Consider the following 13489-nt stretch of genomic DNA (forward strand, 5'->3'; position numbering starts at 1 on the left):
TAGACAGCAGACACTTTTAGATTTAATGAGCGCAAATTGCATTGAATCACCCATAGAGCAGAGTGTCAGGCATTTAGCGCAGCGAAGCAAAGCGACATGAAGACGAAAACAACAAGAAAAGCAATATAAGAAAGCTAATGTGATACCGGAAAATCACTTCAAAGTCATTTGAATAGTAATTTGTACGTTTGGCAGATCGTTTAATGAAAAATGAATGTATGCAAATGTGTTTAGGGCGCTCCGATGTGCCGTTAGATGTGGCAGCTGCAAACGTTTTGCGCAAGTTTTTTGCTCGTTACAAATAAATGGATTTTCCTATTTACATATGATTACACAGGCGTTTTGTTTTGCAAGTAAATACTCGCGTATGTGTGTGTGTAAGAGTGTATGTGTGTATAGTGTACATACATATCTATGTATGTATGTGCGGCCAAGCGCGACTGCCGGGGAGGCAAGCAACTTATGCATATGCAATCACCTACATACATACATATGTACATGTATGTGTGTGTATCAACCCCACCTGCAACCTGCCACAATGCCGTTGCACGTTGCATATATGCAAAACGGAAGTGGAAAAATTAATTTAGCAACTGTTTATGTGCTGCAAGCCGCGCCGTTAAGGCAAACAAATAGCTTGTGGAGTGCAAAACACTTCGAGGGATGGATTGAAGCATGAAAATCAAACGAATTGAAAACGTCAGTGAATGCATAAATGCGCGGCAGACTTTAAACGTTGGCAGCGCTGAGCATATGGGGGGAAAGAGACGGCGCAGAGGGGGTAGTGGCGCTGGCAGTAGGCAATTGGCTGACTGACTGACTGGCAGGCAGGTGGACAGTATGAAAGGAAAAAGTTGTAATAGATAGCGAGTTGCTCGAATAACAACCACAGCGCAACAACAACAAAAACAAAGTGGGAAAAACAAGAATATCAGTGAGACGTGGTAGTCAAAGCAAAGCAAAACAATTATGGTGTAAGCCAGGCGCATGAATTGCAGCACCGTCGACCAGTTGGAGTTGGCTTTGTCTCCTTTGATTTTGCGTTTTCACTGCTTTTTCCGCAACATGCTTAGTTTTTGCACACTTATCGCTGCTGTTGATACGCCTGATTTGCTTGCTTCTGCTCTGAGCAGCTAGAAAACGAAACAGGTATGAAAATTTCCACTGAGCTATTTGCTTTCACAGTTTATCAGGTGGGCTGGCTGTCTGTCTGTAGCGGTTCCTGAGAATACCAGTTGTAGTAAGAAAACATGTGCGTGTGGCTCATATTCTACAGCTTGCAACTTGATAATTATCACCTGAATTGAAGCTATAACTAGTAAAATATCGAAAAACTAGAAGGGAGGTAGCCGAAAGAGAACAATACTCTTAGATAAAGGAATACATTTGGAGAAGTCACCCTGCTCCACTCACTTCACTTAGTCTGACCTAATATTCGTTGCTAGCACTTACTTGGTTTTCCAAGCGAACTTTTTTCTAGACCATATTCATATGTACATATATTTATTTACACAATATTATCTTTATACCCTGAACAGGGTATATTAAGTTTGTCACGAAGTTTGTTACACTCAGAAGGAAGCGTCGGATAAAGTATATATGTATACTCGTATAAATCAGTATGTTGAGCTGAGTCGATTTAGCCTGTCTGTCCGTCTGTATACATATATACGAACTAGTCCCTCAGTTTTTAAGATATCGTTTTGAAATTTTGCAAACGTCATTTTCTCTTTAAGAAGCTGGTCATTTGTCAGAACTGCCGATATCGGACCACTATAACATATAGCTGCCATACAAACTGAATGATCGGAATCTGGTGGTGGTATTGAAAAGTTTTGCATTTGACAAGATTTATTCACGGAATTTGATATAGATTATTTTCTAAGGCAACAATGTAATCTCCGAAGAAATTGTTCAGATCGGCTCACTATAGCATAAAGCTGTCATACAAACCGAACGATCCAAATTGTATGGAAAACTTTTATATTTGACGTGATATATTCACAAAATTTGACATGGATTACTGCTTAAGGTTATAACATAATCTCCGAAAAAATTGTTCAGATCGGATTACTATGGCATATAGCTTCCACACAAACTAAACATATACATAGTTACTAAAAGATATGCACCTGTGAAGGGTATATTAGCTTCAATGAGGCGACTAAACTCCAATATGCACTATGTCTGTTACTTGGCTTGCCTCAAAATTTCAGCTTAGTCTTGTCAGAATAGTGATATAATACTCAGCTTGAACTGATATTATTGACTTTGAAAGCGATTTCTTCTAATGAAAAGACATTTAAAGTTCAAGCGACAAATGTCACCAGTCATTGAGGTAGTAGCAAAAGCTATTAGATCTGACCGGAGACTTAAATAAGTTAGCAGTTAGCCCTTGGAGTTCGCTCCAATCTGCTCAATGGGTTTGGCCCTTTCTGGAGATTCGTAGTGGCTGTGGTTTACATCTAAAGGCAGGTAGAATTTGAAATTCAGTTCATTGTGGAGCCGCACTGCGACCGGTTGCCGCACCTACAGCACGGCAGAGGTTTAAGGTTGGCCTCGAACCCGACCAAGGTGCTAAAGGTGTTCTTTTCACCTGACCAATTGGAACCAAATAATACTTGCAAAAATCATATATTATTAGGGGCGCTGATCCACGCATTATTTTGATCTATGTATGTGCTTTTAAGTATCGCGGGGTAAGGCCGTCGTCGGCAGGTACTCACGTAAAAACACAACGACTGTTGTATGTCAGTCTTATCAATGCTCGCACCGAAAATAGAGGCATAATATGAAAACCATTCCTTTCATTTTGATAATGGATTTACATGCGATCTAGAGCTTCAAAGGATAAGTCTATGTCTCGTCCATAGACTAAAAACTAAAAAGATAGTTTGAAAATATTTAATTTAACTCTAAACCACAAAGTAGTTTTCCTGTGAGATAATTGCTTTGACTTTTACTTTGGTCCATGTGGTTCAAGATTAGTCAAGGAGTGTCTGATAGCCTTAAGTTACTTCGTTATCATAATGTTTCTGGTCATAGTGAAATCGCTGGAAACGGTAAAGCTGACGAGGTGAGAAAGATCACCATTAGCCCAATTTCATCAGGCTGGGTCTGTGCTCCGCTGGTGTTTTGCACTCTAGTATTAGTTCTGTGGACTGTAAATGTTAGTTACCAACAACCAGCATTGAGAATTTTTTCCTTGCTGTTTTTGAATTACTTGCACTTACAATGGTTCATATCACCGCTATGATAAATATAACTGGACACTGCCCTATCGAAGATGAGGTTTACGGTTTTTTAGGCCGTAAATTGGTAAAGCTGAGGAAGGTGTGGTGGAAACATCTGTTTAATTTTCTTCCACTGACTAAATTCTGCTAAAATAAGGATGAAGCCACTTGACAAATATACCGGGTTGTCCAATAGGGATGATATGATTTCGGGCAGGGTTATGGTTTAAATATTTTTTAAGGGGTTATTTGAAGTCGTTGTTCTTTAGCAATGAAGCAGATTCTCTTCAAGGATTATAAGTCAATACCTAACGTGCTATTTATGATATACGGTCACGGTCGTGAAGGCCATTTGAAAGATGTCATATGCAGAACTTCATTCTATCGGTTGTTACTTCACATTGAATTTTCTTAACAATTACTGAGTTTTTTTTAAGAAATGATATCACACTTTTAAGAAAAATCTATGCATTCTTCGAAACTTCTATACAAGGTGCGTTCCAAAGTAAACAGGACTTAAAAAAAACCCAGAACTCATGGTTTTTTCGCAAAAATCAATATATTTTATTCAAAATAGTCTCCTTCTGCTTCAATACAGCTTTTTGCACGGTCCAAAAGCATGTCGAACGAGTGTTTTAGCTCGTTGGCCGGTATGGCCGCCAGTATGCCGTACAAGCCTTTTGAATGGCCTCTACGTCTGCATAACGCTTTCCTTTCATGGGCAAATGCATTTTTCCGAAAAGTAAGAAATCGCACGGTGCCATATCAGGTGACTTTGGGGAGTTGTTTATGGTTAAAATGTGATTTTTGGTCAAATAATCGTACTTTGAATGTTGGATTCTGAGCAATTTTTGGTCGTCAGCCAATTTGTGCGGAACAAACCGTGCACACACCTTTCGTAAGCCCAAATTTTCGGTCAAAATGCGATAAATCGATGTTTTGGAGATGTTCAATTCCATTTCCATTAATTTCAATGATGATTTCGGCTGATTTTTGATGAATTCACGCACAGTTTCGATGGAGTTTCCGGTGATCACGGATTTTGATTGGCCCACATGTTGATCGTCATATATGTATAGTATGTCCTCACGACCATTTTGAAAACGTTGAAACCACTCGTGCACTCTGCTATGGGATAGGCAATCATCGCCATAAGCTTGTTTCATCAATTGAAACGTTTCGGTAAAAGTTTTACCAATTTTAAAACAAAATTTAATATTGGCTCTTTGTTTGAAGCTCATTTTCGCACCGATAACACAAACATACTGACACTTAACACGCGATAACTTCACTTCCAATCTATGAAACATGAAATTCTCACTGGACAATCGATAAAGATAGCAGATTCTAACGCACCAGTCGTCATATAGATGGCGCCACCAGGAGGCGCTACAGTCAAATCCTATTTACTTTGGAACGCACCTTGTATACCAAGAAGGACATCATACGAAACTCTTTGATTCGAGAGAGAATTTGAATTATGCCTTAAAAGTGTACTTCTGTTCCTTTGTAACATGAACTCATTATTTTGGAATACTCTCACTCAGCACTCACGTTTATTCGAGAAAATTAAAGTTTGCGAAAATAAAATATTTACAAATCAGTTTAGAACAAATGTCATTTGCTTACAGCAGCTGTGTTCATATGAAATAAAAAAATCGAAATCAATGAAATCATGCGGTTTGTAAAAATGATATCGCATCAATTTTTTTCCGTTTATGGAACTTACCTAAATGTGTTGCTTTCATTTTTCTTCCTTTTATGTCCTTATTTTAATGCTAGTTAATACTTAATCTTCAAAATACCTTTTATAATACTTTTTAAATTATCAGACTTGGCAGCCAAACATGTTAGAAGACAACGCTAATACTCCTTGTCAATTAGAAGTGCTTCTGTAGACTGTCTAACTTTAAGTACACCAAGTGTTTAAAGCGCCGCATAGTTAAATGAACTCTCTGCAAGCGCTCATACTAGATATATTTGAGTATATGTATGGAAGATGTACAGTCAAATCAACTCTGCAAAAGTTTATTTAAGTCCGCGCCAGCGCTTGGCGGGTCATAATTCATTTCAAGTGTATTGCAAACTTTACCCACACAGATTTAATTAATTTAAGAGTAATTTCCGCCTCAACCCGCGCGATTTCGCGCATTTCTCTATTAGATAATATAGTGGTATTTTTTATAATTAATGATTGCGGGAGGTGTTGCGGAAATCTGCGCGAGACCCCAACTCCCGAAGCGCACAACTAAAACAGTAATTTACCTAATTCTTTTTTCTTCTTCTTATTTAATTTCAGGCTACGCAAAAGACATTTCCGGAATTGAAAGAGGTAAGTTTTGTCGAATGAATGAATGAACGGAGGAGTGAATGAATGAATGAAGTGCGCCCCCAGCGCTTTAGCGCAATGAAAGAATATAAAAAACAAAAAAAAGAAAACAAAACAACAACAAAAACGCAAATACAAAAATCGACTGCAAAACTAACAACAAAAAATAGAAATAAATTCAAACAGCAGCAATGAATGAGCAAAATAAATGCGGGCGAATTCTACCAGAGCTACATACATACATGCTCCCACAGCAACCGCAACTCGTTCAAAGAAAATAAAATGAAAATTAAAGAAAATTTCGTGGGATGAAAAATAGTTGGATAGCGCTGCGGAAAAATGTGAAAAGCAAAAGTAAATGAGAAAATATGAGAAACTTAATGTGGTGGTGTGGAAGAAAATGCCAAATGAAAAAATAATATTAAAATCTAAATGCAGGCACTCAGACAGACGCACCCGTTGAGGTTGCCACAAACCTACGTATGTACATATGTATGTATGTATATGTGTGCGGGCGATTTTCGAGCGCAGCGTCGCATACAAATGCACAATTGGCAAAAGGATAAAGACCTTTTCAACGTCAACAGCGCGGCGTGCACTACTTCAGCCGGCTGGGTGGCTGGCCGTCGCTCTCCACTCACCGCCTCAACGCCCAAAATGGCAAACTATTTCTCCAGCACTTTACCCACTCCGTCGCTCAGGCGCTGCACATCAGCTGGGTGGCCTTTTTTCTGAACATATTACCCATTTTCGCCTCTTCACATTTTCGCATTTTCTCAGCTCGTTCAGTTTTTCATTTCTATGCACTCTCGTGCGCATTTATTTGCCGCCATTCCAGTTTTGCCTGCTGGCGTGCCAGTTCAGTTAGCGTTGGAAAAACTTTTACTATTTACTCGTTCACAGCAAGTTTTCTGTTTTCTTCGTTTTCGTTCGCCGCCGCCGTTGCCGTCGCGAACCCGTCACGTCATCGCCAAACCCGGAAAATATGTAAGAGTGCGCGCGCGCCCGTAAAAACCAGTGCAATTTATAATAAGCACGCTACACCTTGTCTCCTCACCGCGCGCTGTGGATATATGTATCTAAGTATGTTGGGCCGCCTCTGGCTGTCGCGTGACATGCATACAGCTACCGTAACTGCGCCGCCTCGTTTGCCGCTATGTCCTTACCTCAGTGGCTTGGCGGTCTCCTGGCGCACTTTTATTGCATCTCTTGCCTTTCCGCTCTACCGTTCGTACAGCATGTTGGCACGGCTGCGTGCTGCATATCCATTGCATTGCCACTTTGGGCCGCCGCGTCGCGCTCTTTCACTTGTGCCACTTGCATTTGCACTGCGGTTGATGTTGTGTGTTTTGCGCAACACATCTTTACAAGGTAAAGCTTCACTATTTGCTGTACACGCCAGTTGGGATACTTAAGAATGGCCAGCGGGTATTTTTCCAGTGCCATTGGTGGGCCGCAATGTGTGAGCCGTGGTACGATTGCGTTAACTTTCGTCTGCGTGCCGGTTTCTCAATACTTCATATTTGCTTGCCACAAATTCTGGCTTTCAGTTTGAGCTTATGAATTTCCAATATCTACAGCCCAAGTTAAATCTACAGCGCGGCTTTTGCTATGTGTCGTCTGCTCTCATTCACATGCCCATTGCTGTTTGCCTTAGCGTCCACCTTCTCTGACCTTTTTTATATTGCCACACTACCGTTCCATCTTCCGGCTTCGTTATGGTTGTTATAACAAAATAACTGTGTTTTTATTGTGCTTCGTTTGGCCGTTGACATGTTGGTTACTCGTGCCGTCGGCAGACGTCTGCTGGCTGCGCCGAGTTGTCTACTCATTTAAAAAAAAAAAAAAACAATGACAGCACAAAAGAGATCACCGGAAGTTAGTCTTGCAAATCGATTTCTCATTGCTCAATTTGTAAACAAATAGCAATAAAGTTAGGGTTTAGCAAAATTCTGCTTGTGGCTTTGGCGGAAAGTTCATGGCCACATGAGATGCTTGTGTAACTGAAATGGGCACGAAAGATTTTTGTGTGATTTAAAATAAATTCACAAGCTCTGCGCTACCCAAATGTTCTATTCGACCACAATACGTAAAGCTCCATTTCATTTGTAATATTTTAAATAGAATTTTCGTCACTGCAAGGTCATTTCAAGGTTCCCTACTTTTTTAAAGAAAAAAACACAGAAATTTCAAACTTAATGAGGAATGTTTATTATCAATCGAAAGAACATTTCTTGGAATTTATTTTTGGAAGATTCTCTCTTTCAAATATTGGTCGCGGCTACGTCTCAGATGGTCCATCCGAAGAGTCCAATTTGCGATGACTCGTTCGAGCATTTCGAGTGGTAACAGCTGAATAACACACGACTTTACATATCCCAGCAGGAAAATATTTAGTGGTGTGATATCACACGATCTTGGTGGTCAATCGACCGGCCCAAAACGTAAAATTATCTGCTCACCGAAGTGTTCTCGCAATAAATCTATTGATTTATGCCATGTATGGGAAGTGGCGCCGTCTTGTTGAAACTAAATGTCGCCGAGATCACGAGCTTCAATTTCAGACATCATATAGCCGGTTATCATAACGCGATACGCCATGCTAGGTTTTTTTTTGCTTGTTTACATATGTGTTTAGCCAGAAATGGACCTCATCTCTGAACGTCGGATCTTTTGGAATTTTACAAAATACCATAGAGCAGCTTCAGTTCTGGCACAAGTCGAGTTGCTGCGAACGACGCCGACGTCTTCGTGTGCACTCTCAGCTATGGCTGCTATATTTTCTTCACTGCGGGCTGGAATATTATCCAATAATGAATACTGAGTCTCAAGATGGGTGATGGTGTTGCGAAGAATACATCCAGTAGGCCGACTATGTGAGCATAAATTCAGAGAAGCGCACAAAACACATTCTTTGCAGAACGTGAAGTTTCGTAATAAAGGTGAACGATCCGTAAACGTTGTTCAGGCGGTTCATGATGAAATGCCGGACAATACTGAACAAAATAACATGACTGCTTCACACGACTCAGGCGCGATCTGTCAAGGAAAGGCTTTTAAAAAAAGTACCTCTACTTCAATCTTCTTCTTCTTAATTGGCTTCCCCCGGCGGGTGCGGCGTCGAATACTTTCAAAGCTGGAGTGTTTTTGCCCATTCGGACAACATGACCTAGCCAGCGTAGCCGCTGTCTTTTAATTCGCTGAACTATGTCAATGTCATCATACAGGTCATCGTTCCATCGAATGCAATATTCGCTGTGGCCAAGCGCCGAGGACAGTAAATCTTTCGCAGAACTTTTCTCTTGAAAACTCGCAACGTCAACTCATCAGTAGTTGTCATCGTCCAAGCCTCTGCACCATATAGCAGGACGGAAATTATGAGTGACTTATAGAGTTTGGTTTTTGTTCGTCGAGAGATGACTTTACTTCTCAATTGCCTACTCAGTCCGAAGTAGCACCTCTTGGCAAGAGTTATCCTGCGTTGCATTTCCAGGCTGACATTGTTGTTGGTGTTAATGCTGGTTCCTAGATAGTCGAAATAATTTACGACTTCAAAGTTATGACTGTCAACAGTGAGTGCCAAGTCGTGAGTGCGACAACTGTTTGTATGATGACAGGAGATACTTATTTCGTCTTGTCCTTGTTCACTGCCAGACCCATTTGCTTTGCTTCCTTGTTCAGTCTGGAGAAAGCAGAACTAACGGCGCGGGTGTTGAGGCCGATGATATCAATATCATCGTCATACGCCACGATGCTCTTATAAAAGATTGTACCTGTTCGATTAAGTTCTGCAGCTCGAAATCGACGAAGAGGTGGTGTGTGTCGATTCTCCTTTCACGGATCTTTTCTAAAATTTGGCGCATGGTGAATATCTGGTCGGTTGTTGATTTTCCAGGTCTAAAGTCACACTGATAAGGTTATCGCTCGATGCGATGTTGAGGAGGCTTATCCCACGGTAGTTGGCGCAGATTCTGGGGTCTCCCTTTTTATGGATTGGGCAGAGCACACTTAAATTCCAATCGTTGGGCACGCTTTCGTCCTACCATATTTTACAAAGAAGCTGATGCATGCTCCTTATCAGTTCTTCGCCTCCGTGTTTGAATAAATAGCTCGGCCGGCAATCCATCGGCCCCGCCGCTTTGTTGCTCTTCAGACGGATAATTGCTATTAGAACTTCTTCATGGACAGGCAATGGAACGTCTGCTCCATCGTCATCGATTGGGGAATCGGGTTCGCCTTCTCCTGGCATTGTGCGTTCACTGCCATTCAGCAGGCTGGAGAAGTCTTCCCTCCATAATTTAAGTATGCTCTGGGCATCGGTGACTAGATCGCCTTTGGAGGTTCTACAAGAGTATGCTCCGGTCTTGAAACCTTCAGTTAGCCTCCGCATCTTTTCGTAGAATTTTCGAGCATTACCCCTGTCGGCCAGCTTATCAAGCTCTACAAACCGACGCATTTCGGCCTCTGTCTTTTTCTGTCTGCAAATGCGTCTCGCTTCCCTCTTCAACTCTCGCTGTCTATCCCATCCCGCACGTGTTGTAGTCGATAGTAACGTTGCGAGGTAGGCAATATGTTTTCTCTCCGCTGCAACACGGCACACCTCGTCGTACCACCTGTTCTTTTGCATTTTCCGAAAACCAATTGTTTCGGTTGCAGATGTACGTAAGGAGCTTGAAATGCCGTCCCACAGTTCCCTTATACCGAGTTGTTGACGCGTGCTCTCAGAGAGCAGGAGTGCAAGCCGAGTAGAAAATCGTTCGGCTGTCTGTTGTGATTGCAGCTTCTCGACGTCGAACCTTCCTTGTGTTTGTTGGCGTGCGTTCTTTTGCTGCACAAAGGCGGGTGCGAATCTTGGCTGCAACAAGATAGTGGTTCGAGTCGATGTTAAGACCTCGGAGTGCACGCACATCTAAAATACTGGACCACCATCTATCACAACATGATCGATGTGGTTGGTGGTTTTTCGATCCGGAGACAGCCAGGTGGCCGGATGAATTTTCATGTGCTGGAATCTAGTACTACAGATAACCATATTTCGGGCCCCGGTGAAGTCGGTCAGCCTCAACCCATTTGGGGATGTTTCCTCGTGGAGGCTGAATTTACCGACCGTCGTGCCAAAAATGCCTTGTTAGCCTTCCCTGGCGTTAAAGTCGCCAAGAACGATTTTGACATCGTGGCGGGGGCAGAGCTCATAGGTGTGCTCCAAGCGCTCATAGAAGGCATCTTTGGTCATATCGTCCTTCTCTTCCGTCGCGGCGTGGGCCAAATCAGCGATACGTTGAAGAACCTCGCTTTGATGCGAATTGTGGCTAGACGTTCATTCACCGGAGTGAATGATAGTACTCGGCGACGGAGTCTCTCTCCCACCAAGAATCCCATACCAAACGTGCGCTCCTTTATATGGCCACTGCAGTAAATGCCACAAGGACCTACTACTAGGATTCTTCAGAGCTCTGTTTAATCGAAAGATGGTAAAATAATTTATTTTAATACTTCTCCCAAATAAATATTATTTAATTGTTATGGGCTTTCCTGTGATATCCTACTACCATTTCTCTCTGTTTCCTTTCGGTATCTCTAACCCCTCAGTGAATATATTATATGTCGATGTCTTCTCTCCTATTTCTTTTCTAGCCCTCTCTTTCTCCCACTATTTATATTTTCTCATCTTCCCCTTCTTTATCGATGTTTGTTTTCTCTTTTGCTCTCTCTACTCTGTAGTCTTCTCTCTCTTGCATCTTACAGTTGCGCTATAAATTAGTGTTAATATTGATTTGGCTTGAAGATGTTAATTGTTGTATTTGCTTCGGTATCATACACAACATCCTAAGAATTTATCCAGATTCGGACCAGTGAGTCGTGAAATATTGTTGAACTCTATGAAATCATTCTACCAAGTTAACCATACTTAGACCAATAAATGTATATATGAAATATATCTTTATAATATCATCAGATACACATTTTTTTTATATATTTTTGATCGTCGTAGTTTTAGAGGTTATAATCTCAAAGTAAGTCATAAATTGCACGATCGGATAAATTCATAGTCTCCAAAGCCTTAAAAGTGGCTTAACTGACAGTTATAGAATTTAAGATATCAATCAGTCGCCCAAAGTCATCTCTTTTACTGATGTGTAATACCAATTTTACCAAGAGTTTATACGAACTATCCTTAACAGCCATCCGGCTTGAAAGAATGGGTTTCAATGAACTACCTTCAATGGAAAGTATAAATATGTATTTATAAAATTTTCGATATATTTATAAAACAACTCACTAGCTCGAAGATAATCTTCACCTTCTCCTATTAGTGGACAAACACTGTCGAACTGAGGTATCTTGAGCAGAACCCAAAATTATAGGGGTTCCGCATAAGCGTTGTTTAAGAGTTCGCATCGGGTTTTGCCAGCATTTCTTTGACCTGTAATATGCACTTTGAGTGATCAGTCAATAATGTTATCAGGCGTAATGGCAATTATTGCCAAGTTTTTTTGTTTAGCAAACTAATGTATTAGGTATCTCTCTTCCACTTTATTGCTCTTTATTCAATGCTTTATAAAAAGTGTTATAGTGATCGGATTTAGTCCAAGTATGCACCGTTTCGTTCGATAATCTGTTTCACTTCATAATACGCCCCTTATTGAAGCCCCCCTCCTTATTTGCGAAGAACTCGGTCAGCCACTTTTCACAAGCCTCGTTTGAGTTCAACTTTACACCAACAAATGCGTTCGCTATGGACAGAAACAGGTGGTAATCATTTGGCGCTATACCTGTGCTATATGGTGGATGCGATAAAACCTCCCATCCGAGCTTCCGTAGCTTCTGACGAGTCATCAACGAAGTGTGTGGTCTGGCGTTGTCCTGGTGGAACACTACACCCTTCCTGTTGGCCAATTCTGGACGCTTATGGTCAATCGGCTGCTTCAAGCGGTCCAATTGTTCGCAGTAGATGGTAGAATTAAGCGTCTGGCCATATGGGGGCAGCTCATAGTGGATGATTCCCTTCCAATCCCACCAAACACACAGCAAAACCTTCCTGACAGTCAGTGGGGCTTCCCGGCTTGGCCACTGTTTGGGGCGATTCACCGGCTTACGACTAGTGCCGTTTTCGCTTGATATAGTCCGTATGTTATCCATTTTTCGTCGTCAGTCACCATCCGCTTCAAAAACGGGTCGAGTTCGTTCTGTTTCAGCAGCATATCGCAGGCGTTGATTCGGTCCAGAAGGTTTTTTTGTGTCAAATCATGCGGCACACAAACGTTAAGCTTTTTCGTATATCCAGCCTGGAGATGGTATAAAATGGTTTGATGACTAACTCCCATCTTCTTGGCGATGTCACGAGATGCCACATGCCGGTATAACTCGATGTTTTCCATGATTTGATCGGTATTCATCGTCACAGGTCTTCCGTAGGCTAGCTTGTCCATGGTGTCGTTTTCACCCGCTCTGAATCGTCTAAATCATTCCTCCGCAGTTCGAAGTGATAGAGTACCATACCTGAAAACACCATTAATCACGGAACGTTTCTCTAGCGGATTTTCCTTTAACGAAGGACAACTTTAAAATAGCGCGAATTTCGGCGTTAGTGAACTCCATGTTTACAAGTCTATAACTGTGGAACGCAATATCCAAACTAATCATGCATAGCGCGGGTTTGTAGGTTATGTCAAGGCCTTTCAAAGATTTCTAGTATTGCCAGAAACGAGCTCGGTAGCGCTTTATACATAGCAGCGAAATTTAAAAGACAAAAAGGCGGAAGGGAGATATTTGACAACCTAAAGGAATGTGAAATATAAAAAATGTGTTTAAGTTCCGAGTAATTTGAATGATTACTATTACTTTAAAAGAAATTATTGCAATTTTAAAGCGTGCACTTGCAACACACATAAAAGTACAGTAATAATTACCATTTGAGTACATGTCC

General features: G+C 41.3%; 1 protein-coding gene across 6 annotated transcripts in view; it reads left to right on the plus strand.

Moving 5' to 3' along the window:
* LOC126752527 (disintegrin and metalloproteinase domain-containing protein 10) overlaps positions 1 to 13489 on the plus strand; it is a 364893-nt gene that overhangs the window by 57964 nt on the left and 293440 nt on the right. For all 6 annotated transcript variants that reach the window (XM_050463404.1, XM_050463405.1, XM_050463406.1 and 3 more), the window contains one exon: positions 5533 to 5565. In XM_050463404.1, the coding sequence (XP_050319361.1) occupies positions 5533 to 5565 (33 nt within the window). The remainder of the gene's footprint in view (positions 1 to 5532; positions 5566 to 13489) is intronic.

Source organism: Bactrocera neohumeralis, chromosome 3, assembly GCF_024586455.1.
Source record: "Bactrocera neohumeralis isolate Rockhampton chromosome 3, APGP_CSIRO_Bneo_wtdbg2-racon-allhic-juicebox.fasta_v2, whole genome shotgun sequence".
NCBI classification, from domain to species: Eukaryota; Metazoa; Arthropoda; class Insecta; order Diptera; family Tephritidae; genus Bactrocera; species Bactrocera neohumeralis.